Source organism: Bos mutus, chromosome 2 (assembly GCF_027580195.1).
Source record: "Bos mutus isolate GX-2022 chromosome 2, NWIPB_WYAK_1.1, whole genome shotgun sequence".
Lineage (NCBI taxonomy): Eukaryota > Metazoa > Chordata > Mammalia > Artiodactyla > Bovidae > Bos > Bos mutus.
In genome coordinates, this window is record NC_091618.1 from 109489974 (window position 1) to 109516390 (window position 26417).

At 35.3% G+C, this 26417-nt stretch overlaps 1 protein-coding gene across 6 annotated transcripts in view; it reads left to right on the forward strand.

The window, feature by feature from the left end:
- Window positions 1-26417, forward strand: part of UBR3 (ubiquitin protein ligase E3 component n-recognin 3) — a 204981-nt gene that overhangs the window by 48801 nt on the left and 129763 nt on the right. For all 6 annotated transcript variants that reach the window (XM_070358202.1, XM_070358205.1, XM_070358208.1 and 3 more), the window contains exons 6-10: window positions 8454-8520; window positions 13913-14043; window positions 15236-15464; window positions 22097-22276; window positions 22861-22994. In XM_070358202.1, coding sequence (XP_070214303.1) covers window positions 8454-8520; window positions 13913-14043; window positions 15236-15464; window positions 22097-22276; window positions 22861-22994 — 741 coding nt within the window. The remainder of the gene's footprint in view (window positions 1-8453; window positions 8521-13912; window positions 14044-15235; window positions 15465-22096; window positions 22277-22860; window positions 22995-26417) is intronic.

Consider the following 26417-nt stretch of genomic DNA (forward strand, 5'->3'; position numbering starts at 1 on the left):
ACTCTTTGGGACTCCATGGACTGTAGCCCGCCAGGTTCCTCTGTCTGTGGGATTTTCCAGGCAAGAATACTGGAGTGTATTGCTTTTTCCAGGGATCTTCCTGACCTGGGGATCAAACCTGGGTCTCTTCCATCTCCTGCATTGGGAGGCAGATTCTTTACCACTAGTGGCATCTGGAAAGCTCCAGACTATAGGGTTGCTGCTGCTGTTAAGTCACTTCAGTCGTGTCCAACTCTGTGTGACCCCATAGACAGCAGCCCATCAGGGTCCACCGTCCCTGGGATTTTCCAGACAAGAACACTGGAGCGCGTTGCCATTTCCTTCTCCAGTGCATGAAAGTGAAAAGTGAAAGTGAAATCCATGGGATTTTCCAGGCAAGAGTACTGGAGTGGGGTGCCATTACCTTCTCCAGACTATAGGGTAGGCATATCTTAAATTGTATTAGGTTATATTTTTCTGTTAAAAAAAGGCACACACACTTATTTAAGATGACAAGTATGGAAAACTACAAAGATAAGACCATTACCCAGGGCCAGACATAGAAAGGTTTTAGTGATAGGAAATTTTCTATTTTAAGACTGCAATCATAATTTTTTTAATCAAAAAATTTCATATATGTTTTATTGACTTACATACTAACCAAGTCAAATCTTGAGCTAGAAATAGAAAAGTTGTGTAATATAACAAGACAAAAATGAGAATCAGAAGGAGGCAATTTGAAGGTTTAAAAAATTATGAATTCTGGAGCATTCCTCTTGCCTAACTTTCTTATAGATGAGGAAGCTGAATTTCAAATAATAAACTGATCCACTGGACAAGTGAATTCCATCTTGTCAGTAGTAGAGTTGCAAATGGATGCTAGGTCTCCTCTCTGCTGGTCTAGAGTTTTTAGTGTAAGGTGGATAAACCCAACCGTTCTTACTATTTCTGTGCGCAAATTTGTCTTAAACTTTGTTGCTTACAATTACCATTTTTTGTTTTGCTAATAATTTTATGACTCAGAAATTTGGGAATGGCAGCTGGGCAGTTCTCACTTAGGTTATCTCACGAGATTCCTGTTATTTGTTGGCTGAGAAACTGCAGTCATCTGAAGGGTCAGCTGAATTGGAGATATAAGATGCTTGGACGGGGCTACCAGTTGATGCTGGCTCTGCACAGGGAGCTCACCCTGCTGGAGACCATCCAGCAGGGTGGTCTCAAGTTGTTGGGCTTCTTATATAGTTGTGGCTTTTCCCAATGTGAGTAACTCAAGAGCAGCAGCTGTGGAGCCTTTTCTGTGTTAGTCTTGGAATTTTACATACTATTACTTCTACTGCATTCTGTTCCTTATGAGTTGCTAAGGTGGGTTCAATGCAGAAGGAGGTAAATTCCACCTCTCAGAAGGTAGGGATGTCAAAGAATTTATAAACATGTTTCAAAATTTCCACAATCAGGATGTGAAATTTGCCGTTCTTTTTCCTGGATTCTCTTGGTAGCCTAGAAATGACTGGTGATTATAGCTAAATACAGTACAGTAATTGATTATGTATTTTCCTGTCTATTTAAGTAGTACTTGTCTGTTGGGAAAAACTGTAACATGATAATGAAATACCACTTTAGCCAGAAATGGCAACTGTAGTGTTTTAAAGAAGATCAAAGTTTTCTTTAGTATAATAGTTATATTACTACATCTCAAGAGAATGAAAGCTTATATTTAAAGTTATAAGAGAGTTTTAAAAGAATTGATCTTTACCTTGGTAGAATGAAAAGGGACATATTAAAATTTTACTAGGATTCATTGCCGCTTAAGGAACAGAATATAGTTTTGAATCTGATTAAAATGGAAGCTAACATTATCATAACTTTTCTGCTAATCTCTACTTGGGATCTCTATTGTGCTTTTATTTCTTAATGATAAACATTATTTTATTAGGACCAGTGATTTGGATGGAAAAAGCTTCCTTTTGTGCCTAGGTAATTATAAATAATAAGTAAGTTAATTGAGTTTTAATGTGATATATTTAGAGGGAAAATATAAGAATTTCCACCCTCTTTCTTTTTTTTTTTCCCACCCTCTTTCTTAAAAACTTTATTGTAGTATATTGCTTTACAATTTTATATTATTTTCTGGTGTACAGCAAAGTGAGTCAGCCATGTGTATATGTTATCCCCTCTTTTGGGGATTTACTTCCCATTTAAGGCACCACAGAGCATTAAGTAGAGTTCCCTGTGCTGTACAACGTGTGCTCAGTTGCTCAGTCATGTCTGACTCTTTGCAACCCCATGGAATGCAGCTTTCCAGGCTTTTGGAAATTTCCAGGCCATGAAATTCTCCAGGCAAGAATACTGGAGTGGGTTCCCATTTCCTACTCCAGGGGATCTTCCCGACCTAGAGATCAAATCCATGTCTCTTGCATTGTAGGCAGATTGTTTGTCTATTGTGCCACCTGCGAAGCCTAATGATGTTTGAAAAAACTGATTTAAAACTATTTTAAATTTGTGTTATAGTTCTTTTCAAAGCATTTTTACATATATAAATGATGAAAATGCAAGCAGTAATTTAATAAGGATGGAATAAATAAAGGAGAAAGTAGATGAAAGGATAAGGAGATGGAAAATGTTAATAGAAGTGTACCAGAATTGATGCTTTTTAACTGTGGTGTTAGAGAAGACTCTTGAGAGTCCCTTGGACTGCAATGAGATCCAACCAGTCCATTCTAAAGGAGATCAGTCCTGAATATTCATTGGAAGAACTGTTGCTGAAGCTGAAACTCCAATACTTTGGCCACCTGATATTCTGAAGAACTGACTCATTAGAAAAGTCCCTGATTCTGGGAAAGATTGAAGGCTGGAGGAAAAGGGGACGATGGAGGATAAGATGGTTAGATGGCATCACCAAATCAATGGACATGAGTTTGAGCAAGTTCTGGGAGTTGCTGATGGAAAGGGAAGCCTGGTGTGCTGCAGTCCATGGGGTCACAGAGTCAGACATGACTGAGTCACTGAACTGAACTGAGATACAGATGTTCTTGAACAAATATCTATTTTATGCCATTTAAAAATTTCGTTAAAGCTTTTAAAGCCATATTGCATTTTATTTTGCAACTGCAGTCACAAATTATATGTTTGCTTTTAGCATTTATATTTGAAATTTAGTGAAGAGCTGAATATGGCTTAAGGATTGGAATTTCTGCACCCTTACTCTACAGGCCCATAGGGTTATTGAACAAACCCCTTTTGTGATTTCATTCTTACAATTTAGCGAAGTGTATGAAAAAGGAGACAGGATGAGAAGAGGGCAATGACATCTCAAAAACTGCTATAGAGAGGGAGTTATAACAATTAAGAAAATGTTGTAAGTTAGAATTGGAAGAGATCCTAGGCGTAGTCTAATTCTGCCAATTTGAAAAATGAAGAAACAAGTTTGAAACTCTTTAACAGCAGCAAGATTTTTCCTGTTTAAAGATTTACTTGATGAGCATACTGCTGTCTACTTAATTTTATTCATACAAGTTGTGTCAGATATTTGTCCCTGCTGTCCCTAGAGTAACAGAACATTATGTACTCAGCAGGGCTATTTATACACATGACATTCTTCATACTACTACTTCTTACTTTTTTTTTTTTTTTTGGTGTGTGTAGCTAATATGTAATAGGAGTTTAAAATGTTCTTTGTCTTGAATGAAGCTGAAATAAAATAGAAACACATTTTAACTTTATGAAGTACTTTAAAATGTGAATTTATGTTTGTTCATTTTTTGTTTAGATTTGTTCAGTCATCAGATAATTCAGTTCAAAAGAAAATTATCTCCAGTATTATATGTACATGGATGTAATAGAGAGTTTCTTAGAGAAACTAGGACTGTTTAAATCAAGATAACTTTTCAAGGAAAGATTATTTTCACTGAGGCTATTACCATAAGCAGTGTCCATTTATCTATGTGTATTTACCAGATCATTAATCTTTGTGACTTTGATACATTCTAGCTGTTAATACTAATTTAATAAATAAATAAACACATTTTTCCCCCTGTGTAACCATAAAATTTGAATGTCCATTGTTGAAAAATTGACAAATAGAAAAAAGAAAACACTTACCTCCAGCTGTGCTCTCCAGAGATTACCACTATTTATTAATTTGTTTGTTTGCCTCTAGTCTTCTGTATTTCATACTCTTACATAAGAGAAATGATCACTTAACAAAATAAGTTACTATGTACTTTGTTTGATAGCTCTAATTATTAGGAATCTCTTCTTAATACCATGTTAAATATTATAATTTTCCCACCTTTCTTCTTGTTTCTCCCTATGGAAACATTTTAATTTTACTTCATTAGGTACCCCTTTAACTTTTTAGCTTTAGTTACACAGTATTCTCTGGTATTCATAGCTCTTTCACCTGTTCATTCCTTTTTAAAATTATGATCTGATTTTGGTACAGAGTCACAAGGATAGCTTATCGTGAAGCATGTTATGGCTTCCTTTAGGCCTAAGGTTTTTTGTTAGCATTTTAGCAGCAGTGCTAAACTGCGGTAGAAGCTCCAGTGGTCAAATGAAACACTCAGGTCCCTCACTCACTCACCCCTTCAGATTTACAGCTGACAAGTTTGAGAGCTCCCTTTCTGCTTTGTATTTGTAAAATTGATTTAAAGCAAACAGTATCATGTTACAGTGGCTTACATAAATGTTTTCATTTTATTCTAGTTTCCCAAGATCTCCTTTGGATTTTATTTTTATAATCTGCTGTGTTAAATGTTTTAGCCTTGTGTATTTTGTATTAACATTGAATATTGTTTTAACCAACTGTGAATTTAAACTTGACTTCTTTTTATGGAGCTCATATTTTTTCATCTGTCCAGTAAATCCATCAAAGAAAGAAAGGTTAATTTGGGTTGAAAAACTACCTGTAAATTTTGCAGGCTAGGAGTTTGAATCTGTTTTCTGGGGAGTTGGCAGGGGGCAAGGTGGGGTAAAGGTCTTCTCTGATATTGGACATAGATATCAAACTCAGCTAGGAAGGGAGTCTCCCTGTGTGGGAAACACACATGCAGTGTTGTCTACTTCTCTACTCAGGAACCTAGTTAACAGTTTCTGAGAGTGTTTCTGAGAGCTGTATGAATGCTGTCTCAGTTGAGGTTGTTTATTTCCTCTCTTGTTCACTGGACCCATTATTTTCCCCCAGGGTTCTATACTGTTTTCTCGTGGATAAAAGGGGAAGAACTCTAACTCTCCATCTTGAGTTTGGGGTGGGGTCTTGTTGTCATGATAACTAAATTGTTTTCATTTTCCTTAATGCCTGAATGTCCCAGCACTGGAAGTTATTCCTGTTTGTTGAAACTTTTGTTCTTGGTATTTGCCTGGTGGTCCAGTAGTTAAGACGCCATGCTTCCACAGCACGGGCGGGTATTCCATCGCTGGTTGGCGAACTAAGATCCTACATGCTTCGAGGAGCGGCCCAAAAAAATAGAACTTGAAATAGATACACACTCATCCATTATCTTGAGTAGATTGTTGTATTTAGGATTGAAAATCATAATTAGTATTAAAAACATTCATTAGCTTAAAGCTATAATTCATTGTCATCATTGAATAAATAGAAAATTAATATTAGCAAAAAGATGATGAAATTACCTATTACTCTATCACTTAGAGGTGACTTACTCTAATCATATATATTCTAACAGGTTTTATATATGGTATATTTTAGAGACTCCATGCTATATATGCTATTCTGTAACCTGCTTTCCTTACTAATGGTAGTTTTAAACATCTGTAACAAAGAGTATATTTTAACATATTTTATTTGTGTGTGGTATCACTACTTAAATGGTTTCATACTCCATATGCTATCCTTCATAACATGCTTTTTTTTTTTTTTCTAATTTATAGTAATAGTTTTTGAACATTTACCTGGTCATAATGAATATGGAACTCTAGTCTTGCTTTTCTTTAAAGAGTATATTTGTGGTATAATTTATTTCCCTAATTCCCTGCTCTGCTGTTGGAAACCAAAGGTTTTTTTTTTTGCCATTATAAATAACATTGTGATGAGTGTTATGCAGATAGTCCCTATTCACTTGTCTGATTATTTCTTTAAGATAAATTCTTAGAACTGGAATTTCTGTTCCAGTGATAGATACACTTTAACGACTTTCCATATGTGTATTGACAAATTGCCATTCAGGAAAATTGTTCTGTTATGTACTCTCTCAAGTGTAGTACAAGACTACCCGTTATCCCACCTGTTTAAATGGAGGTAGACTCCCTTCCTAGCTGAGTTTGCTATCTATGATGATGTCAGGCTAATCTTTGTTTCTAGACTTTTGTCTTTGTGCCTTCTTGGAATGACTTTCCTCTCCCTAGCTTGACTAATTTTACTTGTCCTTTAAAGTGTAAGTTTGGAAAATTTTTAAAACTTCGTATTGTCATGGCCATTGCTTGACCAAGGATACACTTTTCATAGGAAGTTTTTATTTGAAATTATGAAATAATCCTAACCTGGAATATAATATTAAAAGTTTTTTTTTTTTGTCTTCTGCCAGGAGAACAGTTTCATAAATGACTATTAGCTAAAATCTCAAATTTTACAATCTTCTGGGTCTTGTGGCATGGTTTACATTCGTATATCTGTCTTTTATGGCTCCAAATTTCATACTGGCTGAGTTTCTCTTTGGACAAGGTGAGGGTGGCAAAGAAAGAGGGAGTATAGTTTGTTTGACTGTCACTATTGCTGCCGAGTAGATGACCATAGAGGTCTGGCTTTGGTGGGGCTTAACAGAGGGCATATAGAAGTGCTTAGTAAATGCTGAATGACTGAGCTATGAAGTATCTTTCAGAACCTCCAGACTGGTCTTTAGGGCTGATGCTGGACTTGTCAGAAACTTGCAGTTAAGTCTTGGTATGTAGGCCAAGAATACTACAACCAGTGGGTTGAGCCATAGCATAAAGCTGAGGCTTTTCTGCTTTGGAGGTTTGATTTAATTGAGAAAGTGTCTGGGAATTTGTACCATGGTTCTATCCTGCCATCAGCATAATTGGTTAGCATAACAGACAGTATGCCAAATACTACCACACATAGCTTTATAAAACTAGTTGGCTCATACATGTTTGGAAAATAGGAAAAAGATGTCAGTATAACATGGAAGTTTTGGTTTCCTATGCAATCTTTCTTGAACTATGCAATAGTTCAGGAGATCTGGGATAATGGGGTACAGTCATGTCCTTTTTCTGGAGAGAAACACACCCTCATCTGCAAAGGGAACAGGAACCTTTTCAGCAACATTTGAAGAAAATTAGAACTGAACACCTGCACCCATGGCTTCCTGCTTTAGAGGCACATTCCTAGCTTCACTGTTGGCTTCACTACTAGCAGGCTGCTTCCTTTGCTCCTCTTCTCTTTATGTTGTCTCAGTCAGCTAGCTTCCCACTCTGTTGTGGTGGTATGTTGTTAACATCCCATGAGACATGCTCAAATCACTCCAAGATGTTTGCCTGGGCATCCAAATGATCTCCCCAGGTACCAATTATTGCTTTTGTTATTTCTTTGGTTATACACTTTCTTGGTTACAGAATAGGTTGTGAATGGTCTGTCCCTCACTCTTCTATTCCCTATAAGCCTTGTTATTTTTAATGTGAGGATTTTTTTTCAGGAATGGATATATCACATGTGAGCAGAAATACATATATTTTCTTCTTGGATTTTTTTTCCTAGTGAAAGTGAAAGTGAAGTCACTCAGTCATGTCCGACTCTTTGTGACCCCATGGACTGTAGCCTACCAGGCTCCTCAGTCCATGGAATTTTCCAGGCAAGAGTACTAGAGTGGGTTGCCATTTCCTTCTCCAGGGATCTTCCCAACCCAGAGATCGAACCCCAGTCTCCCGCATTGCGGGCAGATGCTTTACCATCTGAGCCACATAATAATTTGTTTTATTAACATTTTTTTGACCATCAACTCCAGCTTCTAACATGCTGTGCTTATTTTTCAGAACTTGATCTCTTGAACTCATTTGTTTGTATTAGACTCTTCAAAACTTTTCTGCTATTCATTGCTTTAACCCCCTTCTCCTTCTCCTCTTCCTTCCTGTGCTAATCTTTTCCCTCCTCCCCTTTAGCTTCTTTGTGCATTTAATATTTTGTTTATAAGTTAGGAAGACTTTTATTTTGGGATTTTGGGGCATTTGAGAGTCTTTCATTGAGGCACAGATTAAGTTTAAGAACTCTTGCATTTTAATCCTAAGAATTTTCATGATATATTTAATTATAATGCTAATTTTAAATTTAATTTTCAATTAAAAGTTATCAGTATTAAAATACATTTTATTATAGCAAATACATGAGTAAAATTATTGATTAATAATATGTAAGCACACCTGTATTTTATATTTAATATAATTTATGAGCATATTTAAATTTACATAAAACATATAAATTCATGACTAGGACTACAGATAATGCTAATTTTGTTTTTCTCCAGGAGGATCAGGATGGGAGTCAAGGTCTGGGCAAGAGAAAGAGGGTCAAACTAAGCAGTAACACCAAAGGTATTTATATTTTGTTTTTTTTTTCTTGTGTTAAAAAATGCTTAATTACTAAGAGCACTTGGTTGGGTGGCCATCAAAGCTCTTTGAAGAGAGAGTTATGTTATTAGATGTGTTCAATATGGAGAAAGAGTTGTTAGGGGATGATTGTGGGAGACCTCAATAGCAAGCGAAACCCTTACTGTTGGAATTTTTATTCATAGTTTTCTTCATAAAATGAGCGATATTATATTTGAGCCAGAAAAATAGTCTTTTCATTGAATCTTTTAATTTGGATCCAGCGTTTTTGGTATAAAGCTTAAATTTGATTTGTATCTTTTTGTAATCCGGGGTATGCAATTTCTAGAATGAAAAAGGATGAGCAGCATGGAAGTGGTGTGGATATGTATCAGAAAAAGTAACAAGAGTGAAGGAAAATGAGAATGAATGGCACTTAACAAATATTAAGGGCTCAGTAAGGACTCAATATATATTGATGCAAAGGAGAAGTAGATATGCCTGTAGTGAGGGAATAGATTAGTAATATTTATCGAACTTTTGTACATGCTAGACATAGTGCTAATCACAGCATGTGCATTCTGTCATTTAATTCTCACAGTAACCATATGTAGTAGGTTTTATTGTTACTACTGTTTTATGAATGAGGAATGAAGGCATGTTAGGCATAACAGCTAATGAGAGGTAGGTCTTTAATTCAAATTCCAGAGTTTAAATGCTTTATCACTATATTTTCTTGACCCTCCCTAAAAGCTTTTCAAGAGTACTTGTTGTTAGTTGGTAGCCTGTGCTCCATTTTTGAAATGGATTTCTAAATCTTAGCATAGTCTTATTTTCTGGGTTAGTATGATCTGTTAGAAAGTCTTCAGAGGTTAAAATATTTTCATGAAAAGATCCTTTTTTCTACTGCCAAGTGTGTCTTTTGGAAAGTTTAAGACTGCTTGGAAAGGTGGAGCAAGCAGACAGTTTTTGTTGAGGCTCATTTTGTAAGTCTGTTCTTAGTTACTCACGTTGCTGCATTCAACTTATGGACTGTTAGCAGAGGGCATGAAATTTGATTTGCTGTCCAGGACTCACGCCTGCAACATGTTCCCCTTTTTCTTGGCCCTGCAGAAAATCTATAATGCCTGAAAGAAATTAGAAACCCATTTGGCTACCTGGCTCTTTGACTTAACCAGAATTATGCATGTGCGTACCTGAGTCCTTGAGATACATCTGAGTTGGAGGAGATTGTTAGGCATATACTTGAGTTTAAGCTTCAGGGATGTTCAGAAAATACCTCAGAAAACAATGTTAAGAGGTCATTGTTTTCCTTCAGCCTGGTCAGACTCTGGCTTAAGACATTTTTTATGCAGACTTCATGTTGAAGTTTCTTTTATACCTGAATTTTTTTGCATTTGAGATAGATTGTTGTCTCTTCCTTTACTGTAAGAAGTAGTAAAGAGATTTAAGACTTGATTAGTTATCATGTTTGGTTTGAGTATGTACATTGAAGAAATGGCTTTTTCAATTAGTAGAAACTCTTTTCAAGAAGTGATTGTTGCTTTTGAAAATGTCTGAAGTCCAGAGTGGTTTAGTTTTTGTAAGAATTTGATTCAACAGTTTGAAAGCGAGCTGAAAATAAAATATGTAATGATGGACAAGAGGAGAGGCACTGTGCTAACACATCACTGCCTATTTCAAAAGTTCAGTTTTAAGGATGAAAAAGCTTAGGCCTAGAGGACTTCAGCTAACATGGCCAAGATGAGCTGGTGAGTTGCAGAGCCTGGACTCTGCTGCCTAAATTAAAAGCTGTCATTCATTTATACCACATACTAATTCAGAAATTTTGTTTTACAATTTTGCTTGAAGTGGTTTTAGGTGTTGTGAAGCTCATGATAGTTTAATCAAGATTTTAAAGGTGATAATCATACATAACTAATGAAAGCGTTTCTAACCAGATTTCTATAACATAACATATAAAACACATAGCACATGCTTTAAATATCTTGGGAAACTGGTGTCTTTTAAGAATAACAGTGAAGACATTGTGGTTCACCCCCCACCCCCACTTTTATGTCTGAAGATAGAAAAATTGGATTGTACATAACAGCAGCTATTTTCATTTTAATAGAAGGCACAGCTTTTCTGGGGTATTCGATTATTTTATTTATTAAAACAAAGTTAATATATCTTCAATTTTTAATGCTTGATATACAATTATGGTAGCTTCAGGCTTTTCTTTGGCTAATACAAACTTGCAGAGAGTTGTAAGTATGAATTTAAGAATAAATACTACTAGTTTAAAAAAAAGAATAAATACTACTAGTTTTGTTCAGCTTTGTAATTATTTTCAGAAGCACTTACCTGGCAGGGGTATTTTTTTGGTAGTCCGTGAAATTCTCAGTCATGTTGGTACCAAGTGAATTTTGAGAATTAAATTGGCTTCAGCAATCTGTGCTGTAAGTTATATTCTGATTTTTAATTATAATCCTTTTATTCCTGTCACCTAATTCATTTGGCCCCTAATTTTGTTACTTTTTGACTTTGAATCTGTCAGTGTGACCTTTGAATATATTTTACCTCATTTCTTGCAAAACTGGTCATTTCTCTTTTAAGTCATTGCTATATCCTGCAGGAGGAAGAGATTTCTGTTTTACAAGTAGAAAATTGTGTGATTTGAAAAATAAAGAATTTTTATTTCCAAATAAGAACTGTATATTATAATTGTATTTCTATTTTTAGTCCTTCTGCATATGGCTTATACTGAAGGCTCCACTGAAATGGAGTTAGATGGGGGGATTAGCAGATATTTTTGTCTCTGTATAGTTTAAATTATAGTGTTTCTAGATTAATGACGTTGTTATTCTGAAAATAGTGGTTGTTAATTATTAATGGAAAATTGGATTAAGGTTATATCTGATTTAAGTCTTATTAAACTCAGTGTTTTATGAAAAAATCAAGAGAGTGATTAAATACTGAGGTTACTCTTTTAGACTCATTACCTGAGGAGATAATGATGTTACTGTTTAGTCACTAAGTTGTGTCTGGCTTTTTTGCCACCCCCTGGACTGTAGCCCGTCAGGCTCCTCTGTCTATGGGGTTTTCCAGGTAAGAATACTGGAGTGGGTTGCCATTTCCTCCTCCAGAGGATCTTCCTGACCCTGGGATCAAACTTGCCTCTCTTGAGTCTCCTGCATTGGCAGGAGGTTCTTTACCACTGAGCCACCTATGATATGAACGTATTACTCAATAATAGAAGAACTGTAGCACGGGAATAGGATTGGGATAGGGTTAATTAAAAATTCTGCAAGATTACCCTGGAAGACTACTTGACATGTAATTAGTTAGGGCTATACCTGAGTGTTTTGATTCATGTGATACTGGTTTTTCAGATCTCTCCTCTAACTCTAGTTCTTGCTTAAGCACTGAACCAGTCCATAGTTGACACTTAATGCCCTTATATAGAGTTGATGATTCAGAGCAGTATCACAGGATAGTTTGCTCTAGTAAAGATTAATAGAATTTTCTAGTTCATTTTGAGGGGTAAAAGAGAACTAAAGTATTAAAAACATTCAGTTCACACTTTGCTGTACACCTTGAAACTAACACAGCATTGGTAATCAAATATACTCCAGTGTAAAATTAAAAAAAATTCAGTTCCTCATGTACCAGTTGAGACCTTTCTGTTGATTCAGCAAGGCAAGGAGGCAGAGATAAGCGGGAAAGAGCCTAACCCTCAAGAAGTGGCACTTGGCTTTAGAAATAGGCTTTCCAGGAGATAATTCATTCCCCCTTCGAATACCTTTTAATTCAAAACAGACATCCGTTTCCTGTTTCCTCTATGTATGAAGAGGGCATCTTGAGTCCAGTGCAAGTAAACATAGCTAACATTCTATATGTTTCCTCGTATGTTCCTACCAGAAGAGAGTAGATGCTTTTGTATATTAGAGTAAGCAGTGCACTAATGATTATTTTCTCTAGTGAAGTTAACATTTCATTTATGAAGGATAATTTTAAAGAAATAGATAAATTATCCTATAAAGACTTTTCAAAACAAAATTGGAGTTAGTCCTTAGTAGTATGTTTTTAGTTTGAAATTACTATTTAAATTATGTGCCATGAATATTGTTCTTGTAAGATAATTATTTTAAATCATAGTAGAAGTTTTAGATAAAGGGCTTATGCTTCAGTTCAGTCACTCAGTCGTGTCTGACTCTTTGTGACCCCATGGACTGCAGCACTCCAGGCGTCCCTGTCCATCACCAACTCCTGGACCTTGCTCAAACTCATGTCCATCGAGTCGGTGATGCCATCCAACTTTCTCATCCTCTGTCATCCCCTTCTCCTCCTGCCTTCAATCTTTCCCAGTATCAGGGTCTTTTCAAATGAGTCAGCTCTTCGCATCAGGTGGCCAAAGTATTGGAGCTTCAGCTTCAGCATCAGTTCTTCCAATGAATATTCTAAAGGACTGATTTCCTTTAGGATTGACTGGTTGGATCTCCTTGCAGTCCAAGGGACTCTCAAGAGTCTTCTCCAACACCACAGTTCAAAAGCATCAATTCTTCGGCTCTCAGCTTTCTTTATGGTCCAACTCTCATATCCATACATGACTACTGGAAAAACCGTAGCTTTGACTAGATGGACCTTTGTTGGCAAAGTAATATCTCTGCTTTTTAATATGCTGTCTAGGTTGGTCTTAGCTTTTCTTCCAAGGAGTAAGTGTCTTTTAATTTCATGGCTGCAGTCACCATCTGCAGTCATTTTGGAGCCCAAGAAAAAAAAGTCTGTCACTGTTTCCATTGTTTCCCCATCTATTTGCCATTAAGTGATGGGACCGGATGCTATGATCTTAGTTTTTGAATGTTGATTTTTAACCCAGCTTTTTCACTTTCTTCTCTTTCACTTTCATCAAGAGGCTCTTGTTCCTGTTCATTTTCTGCCATAAAGGTGGTGTCATCTGCATATCTGAGGTTATTGATATTTCTGCCAGCTTGTGCTTCATCCAGCCTGGCATATTTGATTCCAGCTTGTGCTTCATCCAGCCTGGCATTTTGCATGATGTACTCTGCATATAAGTTAAAATAGCAGGGTGACAATATACAGCTTTGACATACTCCTTTCGCAATTTGGAACCAGTTCATTGTTTCATGTCTGGTTCTTATGTTTAAGGACAAGTAATTATTTTTCTAGTAACTACTTTATGTTGAATTATAAGGACTAAGTAAGTATTTTATTGTACTGTGGATATTATAGAAACAACTTGATATTGTTAGTATTATCATTTCAATTATTGAAAGGATAGCCTTGATTTTTAGGCATATTCAGATGTTTGAGGTTGCTGGGTTGTTATAGTAAGGTTTAAATGAGATGAGCAACTTAAATCATTAGGGTGATAAATTTTATTTTTCTTATGTAGATCAATCCATAATGGATGTTTTGAAACATAAAAGTTTCTTAGAAGAGCTATTGTTTTGGACAATAAAGTATGAATTTCCGCAGAAGATGGTGACTTTCTTACTCAACATGCTTCCAGATCAAGAGTATAAGGTATTTACATTTTTTCCTTCTTTTCTGAACTTTGGTCACCTTTCTTTGCCTTGTCAACATTAAATCTTTTTGATGTATTTCTCAGCTCAGTTGCCAAAAGAGGGCCTACATAAAGCACAGTATTTTAGATCTGAGTCAAAGCACTTTTACAGAGTGGGATCCTTAGGGTTAGCGTTCTGCATGAGACTTGGTCCAGAGAAATTGCTGGGGGACAAACAAAAGCACAATTGCACAAATAAATATGTAGTTAAAAATTATAGTAAATTCTCTAAAGGAGAAAGATGCAACATGCTTTGAGAAAATGTTTAATGGGGACAACTGAATTTAGATTGTGAGATTCAGCATGGGAAAAGCACAGAGTTAGTAGCTTCTGGCCATAACTGTTAAGACACAATAGTATTGACTCATGTACACATGTAGATGAGTGAAGTCTCTAGTCTCAGAGGGTGTGGACCCACCAGTTACTCTTGTATGGTTATGGCAAAGTTATACCGCCTTGTATCTGAAAAGACAGTGAATCATGGGTTAGCTCTTCTTATGGTTTAAAAAGTAAAGCCTCTTTAGGAGTGACACTTTAATAATGCTGTTTTGTGTGTTTATGTCTCCTTAAGAAAATAATAGATGAAGTGTATATGGTACACAAAAAAGAAAACTTAAATATTGGTTGGCTTTCAGATCAAATAGGAAAAAATATCATTACTTTTGGAGTAGTCACATTGACTCACTTATTGTTTAGTTGTGTAAACAACTTGATGATTTTCAAATGAGACTTTAGATTTTATTGCTAAAGTAGTTAGCACAGGACAAAGACATACTTTGACATTAGTGAATTGATACCTTTGTGCAAAGTGAAGATTTGTGTTTTTAAACCATCTTTGTAATTGCTTTAAAACATTAATAATTTAAAATGCATATTGAATATTTTTTTAGCTATCAAACTATTTTGCAAATTTTCAAAAAAGGGACAAATTTACATTTGTACAGTGACTACCGTCATTGAAATTACTTTTCCAATTGTCTTGGACATTGTCATAAGCTAATCATAGCTTAGCTTTATAAATTTTATACTTTATAATTTATACTTTTTACTTTATACCATTTTATACTTTAAAATGCTAATAATATAATACGTTGAAAATGTGCCAGCAAACTTAAACTGTGTTTTTTTCTTCCTGTTTAAAACATTTTACAGGTTGCTTTTACAAAAACTTTTGTTCAGCATTATGCTTTCATTATGAAGACACTGAAGAAAAGTCATGAATCGGACACTATGTCTAACAGAATTGTGCATATTAGTGTTCAGTTGTTCAGCAATGAAGAGCTAGCCAGACAGGTAACAGAAGAATGTCAGCTGCTGGATATTATGGTCACTGTGCTGTTATACATGATGGAAAGTTGCCTTATTAAAAGTGAGCTACAAGGTAAACTCAGAATTATTTTCACTGATTTTATAAGTACACTTTGCATAACTAGCCTTAAAAACTCTTTTTATGCTTAAAAGTAGTTTTTAAAAATATTATAAACTAATACATATTTGTTAAAGCTTGAAAAATTTTAGCAAAATTTAAAGAAAAAACTTTAAATACAGTTCTCTTATTCACAAATAACTTGTTAACGTCTTGAGATCTTTCATTTCTTTTTGTGAGCTGAGTATTTTTATAGATAAGAATGTGTGCTTTAAAATATTCTGTCAAGTATACACATTAAGAACATGATTTTTAATGATTGCAGATAGTAATATCATATGACTTTACTGTAACTTATTTAACCATTTTCTTATTAGGTATATTTCTATTTTTGCAGTCATGAATTTATTATTGTCAGCTTTAGACATTTTATATGTATATACTTTTATAATTTAAAAGTTGAAGTAAATCTTGCCTTTTATATGTTCCTTTAGTGTGATCTGTAATTTTCTTCCTTTATGCCTTTTCATATTGCCATAACATTTCTAGGAATTCCTCCCATTCTTATTTCTTTGTGGTCTTTCATCTTGACTTTACCTTCTCATAATAATTTATATTATTTGAGTATTTGCTATGTACTAGGCACTGTGTTAATATTATTTATACATTGTTTCAATTAAATTTCTGAACAACTCTCTGTATATGCTCAGTCTTTCAGTCGTGTCCAACTCTGTGACCCCATGGACTGCATTCTGCCAGGCTCCTCTGTCCATGGGATTTTCCAGGCAATATACTGGAGTGGGTTGCCATTTCCTATTCCAGGAACAGCTCTCTAGATTGGTGTTATTATTTTTTCCACTTGAAAGATGAGTAAATTGAGGCTTAGAGAAATTGAGTCATTTGTTGTAGAATATATAGTTAGTAGATGACAGAACCAAGAAGGACTTTGTATCTCCTAATGTCAGAATCTTTGTTCTTAGTCACAGTATAGCCTGGCCAATTTTAATAGGACTTTGTCTTCACTTGTTGGCACTTGGAGCTAAATTTAAAAAATAATAACAAACAATGCATCAAATTTAATCTTAGGACCTTTCCATTCTCTGTGAATGGGAGATCTTACGCTTGAAACCTGCCTTCTACTGTTGTCTCCTTTTGCATACCAACTCCTGTTTTCTCTTTATACTGAAAGTCTGCCTATTCTCAGGTGCAGTACCATAGCCTGAAAATTTGTATAGGGATCAGTGCAGGCATGGTGCCTTCTATGTAATAATAACTACTACTACTAATGATAGCTCCCATCTTTTGAGCACTCACTGTATACCATGGTTTCTTTCCCAGTGCTTTAATATGTTTTATCTAATTTAACCATCAGCAGTTCTGGGGAGTAGATACTGTTTTTTCCATTTTATGGTGAGGCAACGATGAGGCAACTGTGGCTTACGAGTTGAGAAGTCAGTGATCTATGGTTTAGCTGTGAGTGTAAGTCTAGGTGTCTGACTTCAAAACTCATACTCCGCCTCACTATGTACAATAACTCTGACTTCCCATTGTAAGTATAATGGGAGAATAATATATTATTTACATAAAGCAGTATACTTGCTTACCTTTTTAATGGAAATATTAAAAACTGCTTTGCATTATTTTTCTATCTTTGTGTAGGATGCCCTTTTCTTTATTAGATACTTAGCTGTGTATATTCAGTTCAGTTCGGTCGCTCAGTTGTGTCCAACTCTTTGCAACCCCATGGACTGCAGCACGCCAGCTCCCTGTCCATCAGCTGTGTATATTACTCTTTTTCTTTTTTGAAGTAGTATCTGTCATCATTGAACTGTATCAATGATATTTTTATACATAGAATTATATAATTAGAAAAGGACTTTTCACAAATATAGCATTTTTAATTTATAAACTGACAAACTTGGAAAAATGAAAAGTATCTACTCTTTTCGAAAGAATTGAACCTTTTTTCTTGACTAAGTGGTTTAGCTATGCTTATTATGTACGGCTTGCGTCTTAGAGAAGAATGTTTGGGAAGAGGATGTATATGAGTCTGCCTCCATTTCTTTTTCTAGCCAGCTTTCCTGAGAGAGCTTTTGTATTTGTTTCCTTAACTTTTAGTCACTCGTTAACCCACCTCCATTAGTGTTTGTTTCGTTGTTCTGTTGCTTCTCCAGAATTGTCCAGGACTCCATTAGCCACATGTCCTACTTTTCCTAGAACTGCTCCAGGTTATGCCTATTATTTTGACATTAATTTTAATACAGTCTTTTTTACTCTCAAAAGTGTTCCAGTTTATAAAATTAATTATATGGTCACCCTTTCTATGACTACATGATAAGGCAGCTGGTGATAAAACGCTGGACCTTATCTTGCTTGATTTTCATTAGCATTTCACACTGTTGATTCTCTGTTGTTTGTGTGGTGTGAAATTATTTTCTGCTTATTCTGTCAATGTTGGTGTTTCTTGGCACTTGGTCTTGCTATCTCTGTGTTTTTTACTTTTCCCGTATTTTCTGAAATTGTATTACGTAGTCTTCATTGCTTTCTATGTGTACTTTCTTCTATTAGTCTGTCCTGAAAATTCTTATGCAGATTGAATATTCCAAAAGCTAAATAGCTACAAGTAGCATTGCTAAGATCTTTAAATATAAATGTATTTTTTCTAGCAACAAACTACATAATTTCTAAGCCAAGTCTAACACTATCTTTAGCTCCAATGCTGTTTTTGTTTCCTCTTTCTAAAGTATGTAACATTTCATGGTACATATTTACTGGTTTTCTAAGAACACCATATGTTTTTCTTGTTTTTACATGAAGAGTATTGGAATGAGCTTTAAATATATTGAATTAGCTAGAGATATTACCCAAGTTCTCTATGCTTTTTAGTTTGTAACAGCCTCTGTCTAGCTTTTGTATGCATTGTCATTAGACAGTGTTTGAAAATTTTGTCTATACTGTTAGTAAATGTAGGAGCTGATACAATGAGTATTCACATGGCCACAGCAATAACTGAAGATTAAAAGGAAAAAGCCTCTAGTAGTACTTGACCCCTTCCTTATACTTTTACTTTCTTATACTTTTCCATATCCCTGAAATTTTACAGTTTGTCCTGTGAAATTGTCTGTGTAGAATGGAACTTTAAACCGTGTGTTGCATAACTGTAGTAATGTCTGTAGTTGCTCATAATGCCAGATTGATCATCCTTCCTGAATATTATATTATTTATTGAACTATATTCTTTGGATGTCCGCAGGCACCTCACACACACAATGTCAACACCAAAAACTCATTCTCTGTCTATGAAGTTCTGCTTCTTTCCTATTACCTGTGTGTGTGTGTCTATAAGTTTGTGTGTGTTAGTGCTCAGGTTACTGTTTTGGCACCACACTAACCATCTACAGAGCTGCCCAACCTAAAACCTAGGAGTCAGTTTTGACTTCTTACTCTTTGTAGATATAGTGACCATCACCAGGTCTGTCATTTAAATCCTTTAAATATATTAGAATAACCAGTTCTTTTCATCTCTGCTCTTTATGCCAGTACCGTAGTTCAAGCCATTGCCATCTCTAGGCCTTATATTACTAGTCATCAGCACTCTTCTATAATCACTCTCCACACTAAACATCTATTCATGTCCTCTCTTGCTTAAAACCCCCCCTGTGGCTTGCCATTCTCGTCTCATGAACTGCAAACTGCTAAGGCTGATTTATAAGGCCATCTAGACTCACTGGTGCCACTTAACCTCTGCATTCTTTGTCCAGTAGTTCCAATCTTTTTTATACGGCTTCCTCTACCTAGAATACCTTTTCCTCCTCATGTCTAGTTTGTTTGGCTAATCACAATTTCTACATCATTCTGTAGAATGATGTATAATCTCAGTATAAACATCACTTCATCAGGAAACTCTTTTTCCTAAATTGTAGACCAGCTTTATTTGTTCTTAGGACTTCTTGTACTCTTTCTCTTACAGCCCTACCATGCTGTATCTTCTTATATTAATCTCAGCAGAGAAAGAGACTGTATAAAATCTTGATTTACTTTCCACTTTATTTTCAGAGCTTACTAGAATGCTGAACTCTCGGTAGGAACTCAGTAAATATTTGTTGCTGAGTGACTGCAAGGAGATCCAACCAGTCCATTCTAAAGGAGATCAGTCCTGGGTGTTCTTTGGAAGGAATGATGCTGAAGCTGAAACTCCAGTCCTTTGGCCACCTCATGCGAAGAATTGACACTCTGATGCTGGGAGGGATTGGGGGCAGGAGGAGAAGGGGATGACAGAGGATGAGATGGCTGGATGGCATCACTGACTCGATGGACGTGAGTTTGAGTGAACTCCGGGAGTTGGTGATGGACAGGGAGGCCTGGTGTGCTGCGATTCATGGGGTCGCAAAGAGTCAGACACGACTGAGTGACTGAACTGAATATCATCTAACACTGAATCACTGCTGTCCCTGTATCTATATTTGGAAAAGTATCAGTTGGATAAAAATAGAAGTTCTAGTCATTTTGTTTCATTATAGATTCCAAGGTATTTTTCACAAGGACAGTAGTGTATTTAAAGCAGTGTCAGGAAAATAGTGATTTTGATTAATTGTATTTTGCTTGTTCATCCTCTGATTTCAATTAAACAGTGATTCTCAATGTTTATAAAAGTTAAAAAAATCTCGGCATCCCTAAGCACTGTCCCATCAAAATCAACTGCTCACTCACTCATAATGGCTGTAGCTGTCAGAGAACATTTCCAAATCTTCAGTTCAGTCGCTCAGTCGTGTCCGACTCTTTGTGATCCCATAAACTGCAGCATGCCAGGCCTCCCTGTCCATCACCAACTCCTGGAGTTTACTCAAACTCATGTCCATTGAGTCGGTGGTGCCCTCCAGCCGTCTCATCCTCCATCGTCCCCTTCTCTTTCAGCCCTCAATCTTTTCCAGCATCAGGGTCTTTTCAAATGAGTCAGCTCTTCGCATGAGGTGGCCAAAGTACTGGAGTTTCAGCTTCAACATTAGTCCTTCCAAAGAACACCCAGGACTGATCTCCTTTAGGATGGACAAGTTGGATCTCCTTGCAGTCCAAGGGACTCTCAAGAGTCTTCTCCATCACCACAGTTCAAAAGCATCAATTCTTTGGCGCTCAGCTTTCTTTATAGTCCAACTCTCATATCCATACATGACCACTGGAAAAACCATAGCCTTGACTAGACGGACCTTTGTTGGCAAAGTAATGTCTCTGCTTTTTAATATGCTGTCTAGGTTGGTTATAACTTTCCTTCCAAGGAGTAAGCGTCTTTTAATTTCATGGCTGCAATCACCATCTGCAGTGATTTTGGAGCCCCCCAAAATAAAGTCTGTCACTGTTTCCAAATCTTAGGTGTAGGTAATTTGTAAAACCTCCCTTATCTCCATTTCCTCATTCAGCTATACCCTCTCTCATTCTATTGTGGGTCCTGTTTCATATGTTGTTAAGTTTGAGTTCGGTAAAATAATTTCACGGAATGAAACCTAAATTTAATTTATAGAAATATGGAGTCCAGTAGAAGCCCTCTTCCCTGATGAGTTTGACAATAGGGTGGTTAGTTAGAAAGTTGATTAGAGTGAGGAATTGTTTAAAAATGATACATAGATATCTGAAACAGAGGATTTTAACTTAAATCATAAGAATGGTTGTTTGTTCTCCAGTTTTTTCATTTTGGGCAAAGCATTTGTAAGTTATTGTATTCTTTACTGGAATTCTCTTTTATCCTTCTTGTATATACTACATTTGTAAAGCAGGACCTGTGATTTCCATTTTCAGTTTCTTTAAAGTAGAATAAGAACATAAAAATTTTTATGAAACAGTCTGAGTTTTGAAAGTCTTCTGTACTCTTATGATTTTTCTCCTCCAAGATTTTCTTAAGCACTTTTATTGTCTTTCAAAAGCTTATAATCCAGCTTTTATAATAGCTCTATTTATGCATTCGCGTTTTATCAGATTATATACTTGTGATTTAAATTTTATGATTATAATACAAAGAACAATTAGTATGAACAGAAACAAAACAGACTCTGGATAAGCATATACCTTGGGTCTTGTGTAGTCTGGAATAGGCTCAACTTTGGGCATTCTTTGTATTATGGGTATTAATGTGTTTTACAGTAGGAACGGGGGGCTTGTTTGTCCAGTGAATCAGTTAAGGTGGAATAGGGAAATAGGTCAAGAGAGCTAATACATACATGCTATAACTTCTAATAGTAAAGATTTTATACAAGCCTAATCCTCCCCATCGCTTCCTTCCAATGATGTGTTTAAACTTTGAGGCTTTTTTTTTTTTTTTAAGGCTTAAGAAGTTTATGTATGTATTTTATAGTTTCATAACTCAATATTGTGTAATATGTTTGACAGATAGTAATAATAATTGTAATGATGTGCTAAGTGTTATGTTAATGTTTCATTTAATTGCCTTAATATATGTGTTTTTTCCCCATTTTTATAGGTGAGGAAATTGATTCAGAGTTATGTAATATACCTGAAGCCATATAGGTATTAAATGTCAGGTTGGGGTTTGACTTTAGGTGACTCTGATTCTAAAATATATAATCTTTATCATTGATAATCAGGCTATTTTTTTTAAGCTGATTTTTTTTGGGTGTATGTGTTTGTGTCTGTTTTAGATGAAGAAAATAGTTTACACGTTGTAGTGAATTGTGGAGAAGCATTGCTGAAGAATAACACTTATTGGCCTCTTGTCAGTGATTTTATTAATATCCTTTCTCATCAAAGTGTGGCTAAGAGATTTTTGGAGGACCATGGTTTGTTAGTGACATGGATGAACTTTGTATCTTTCTTTCAAGGTATGAATTTTAGTTTTTTTCTTATTTATTTATTTTTAGTTTGCAAAATTACTAATAGTAAACTATCAGACACTAATTAAAAGATAATAAATAGCACATCATTCAGTTACACGTGAAATGTCTCATTTTAATTGATATTTGTAAGTATTAATAAAGTGCTCATGAAACATATCAGAGTTATGAAAAAAGTCAAACTATTATATAGGAAATAGCAGTGTAATTTTAAAAAGCATTTTAAAGCATTAATCTAGAAATTTTCTTATAAGAAAGATTGTTAACACTTCCACAAAAAGTTCAACCAGTGCCAATTAAAATAGTTTTGAGTTTATTTAATATATTCAATTATATTATATAAGAAAGAGATAATTCACAAAATGTTTTTAAGAAAGTCTAGTTTATAAAGAATTCCGAAAGGACCAGACTATTTTATTTTTAATAATTTATTAATTTCTGTACATATTTTGTCATTTATGCCATTTGTGAACATTAAAATCTGTTTGGTATGAGGAAGTATTTTACTTAATTTTGAGTGTAGGTGTTTGTTTCCATTCAGCATGGTTTATATCTGTTTTAATTTTTGTAAGGTATGAACTTAAATAAGCGAGAACTAAATGAGCATGTGGAGTTTGAATCTCAGACCTACTATGCTGCCTTTGCTGCTGAACTTGAAGCCTGTGCACAGCCAATGTGGGGACTCTTATCACACTGTAAAGTTAGGGTATGTTGAAAGTATTTTTGTTAATTTCTGTATTTACCTTTAAAATAATTTTAAGAAGAAGATTTGTGGAAACATTGACTTGTTTACTTGTATGTAATAATATGCAGTGTTTAATTTTGAATTCAGCTCTGTGAAAGTTGACCTAAGACAGTTAATTATTATTCTTAGGTGGGTTGGACTTGATTTATGTAAATGAATTATCAGATCTTTCTAGCCTTCCCTTACTGTAAATAGTCTTTGTAGCTTCACATTCATCTTTATTGTTTCATTTTATCCATTATCAGTTAGTTACCTAATGTTTCTTATCTTTCAAGGGATGAGGATAAACTGCAGTAAAGTTTACACTTTTAAGATTCCAAGAACAAAATCAATATACATTTCATGCAATTCCTGTTTGTTTGTGAAAAGAACCTAAGAGTATATAACAACAACATAAATTCTTATAATTGATTAAGAAACGTGAAGTCCCATCTGACTCTTTGAGACCCCATAGACTATAGCCTACTAGGCTTCTCAGTCCATGGAATTTTCCAGGCAAGAGTACCGGAGTGGGTTGCCATTTCCTTCTCCAGGGGATCTTCCCAACCTAGGGATCAAACCCCGGTATCCCGCACTGCAGGCAGGCGCTTTACCGTCTGAGCCACCAGAGAAGCCCGGCTCACTTATAATTGCATGTGTTTTTGTCTTTCTATAAAAATACATATATTTACCTTTGCATTTTAAAGTATTGGTTTGATGGGTCTCCAGAATCCTTGAATAGTTCAGAAAAATGTTATCTCCTGGCCCTATGAAACTAAGGACTTAAGATTTTGCTGTATGGATCGCGTGAAGTCCTACCTGCTAGCCTGTACCAGTAAGCATGCTGCAAAAGATTGTATAGTGCTTTTGGTTCTGCCTCTTTCAACTTAGGTGACTTGGTCAACTCATTTAAAACTATTTGAACTTCTCAGACTTTTTCTTTTAAAAACCTAAAGGGAACAAAACAGAAATGGGACAGCAAAGCCTGCTCTTACTCACAGGGTTATTATGAGACTCTTCTACATATATTCTTTAAATGTATGTGTTTCTTTAAGTGGCTTTCTATTTTCTCTCATGACTCTAGCTTTCTCTTAATACAGATGACTCACAACTTTGTTACAGGCTAGCCAGGTTCAAATTTCCAATAGCTCTGGTTATTCAGTGTAGAATGTCAGAATATTCTGGTATTCTCCTTATAGGTACATGAGTTTTCTCAGGTTCCTAACTAACTTTTTAAAAACATGTGTCTATACTGTGTCCTTTATGTCATTTTATGTATGGTGTTATAAATGATGCAGCTTTCCAATATAGAAACCTCCCCAGCTGTGTTCAAACTATAATCAGATACCGTGAATTCTCTCTTTTGTCCAGAAATGTCTCTCTCTACCACTTCTTTCCTCTGTTTTATTTATGTCAGTATTTAAAAAATCTGGGTTGTTAAGGTAACTTCTTAACTGATTTTTCTGCCTCTAGAGTCTTCCTACTCTAGTCTTTCCTAATATCTAAGTTACTTCTGAGCTCTGTGCTTATTTCTCCTTTGCTTAAAAATCATTCACATTCCTTTCTGTCTACAGGATAGTGTCCATATTTCCTGTAGAGGGATTTAAGAACTTCAACAATTTGTCTTCAATGTATTTGTCATAATTTGCCTTCCTATACCCTATCTACCTCCATGCCTTCATTGGTTTGATTACTGTTCCTCAGCATGCAGTTCCTTTCTTGATTTCAGTGCTTTTGTTCAAATTAGTCCTTTTTTTTTTTGACATATGCGCTCATTCTTTCTGCTTAGTCCAGTGCTTCTCTTACATGAGAATCATCTGGGAAGCTTAAAAAATATATGTGCTTAAGTGTCACTGCTACAGATTTTGACTTGTTCGGTGTACAGCAGGATCTTAGCAGCAGTTCTAACTGGAATGAAAAGCCATTAGTATTAGCTTTTCAGAGGTTGTATTCAAAGACTCAGCTGACATGTAATCTGCTCATTTTAACTTCTTTCAGATTTATGATTCTAGTCTCTGTTTTTGTAGTACCTCCTTTAATCTCCATTGTAGCATTTATTAAAAAAAAAACCCTGTCATCTAATATGAGATTTGTTTGTTCATTTATTTGAAAAAAAAAAGTCTGTTGAACGCTGTTCTATGCCAGATGCTATCTAGATGTTTGGGTTTTGGGTGTCAGACAAATCAAATAGATGTGGTTCTTGCTCTATGGAGCAGTCTAGTAGTGGAGATAGACATTAAGTAAGTAAGCACGTAGACTTGTTTTGTAAGCGTTTGTAAATATTCTACAGGAAAATATCAGGTTACTGTGAGAATGACGAGTGTGGAGACTGATGGATTTGAGGATCAGGGAAGGCCTTTTTGAAGAAAAAATATGAAGAAGCCAGCTATATGAATAAAAGTGGGATTAGGGCTGGTAGTAGGGGAGATGGTATGAAATAACCTACCCCCAATAAGAAAGTAATTGGTCTTTTTAAGGAGTTTGTGGCTGGAGCCAGAGAATAAGATGGGATTGGAGAGATAGGCAGAGAGTAGATTATTAATGCAGGTTCTTATAGATCATGTTAATAAGCCTTGGCTTTAATTTTAAGGAGAAGCCAGTGAATGTTTTAAAGTAGGGGTTTGATGTGATCAGACTTGTATTTAAAAGTTCCTTCTGTTTGTTTGGAAAGACTGGATTGAGGAGAGTATGGGGAGCATCAAGACTAGTAGCAAATAGACCAGTTAAGATGCTGTGGTAATATTCTAGAAATTTCAGGTTTGAAATTCAAGATGTATTAAAGGTGCATTTTGAATGTTAAAGATGTATTTTCAAGGTAGAACCAAAAGGGCTGGTGATGGAGTGTATGTTATTGATGAGTTAGATAAATTTTTGAGTAGCTATATATGGAGATAATTTTACAGAGGTGAAAAAGATAATAGAAAAGTAGGTTTAAAGTTTTCAGAGTTAGATATGTTAAGTTTGAGATGCCTCTGAAACATCCAAGTGGAAATAGTAAATAAGCAGTTGGATATATGAGTTTTGTACTCAAAGAAGTCTGGGCTGGGGTATAACTTTTAGACCCTTGGGAATAAAAATGGCATTTACTGCCAGGGGATGGAATGCAGTCAAGTTGGGAGAAAAGGGAAATGGACTTTGAAGAAAAAGTTAACATTTAAATGTCAGGAAGGGAAAGGAGAAAAAAACAGAAGAGTGCAGCATCATATAAGCCAACAGAAAAGATGCTGCCTTTGGAGAGAGGATTGATCTGATGTTGATATGAAAAGATCAGTATTTTAGGAAGATTATTCTGACAACTGTTTAGGATGCATTTGGATTATAAGACTGAAGCTATGTTTCTGTGATGAAGAGAAATCATTATTTTCAGGCAGTAGTAATTTTTCATTTTTGAAGGCCAGGATTTCA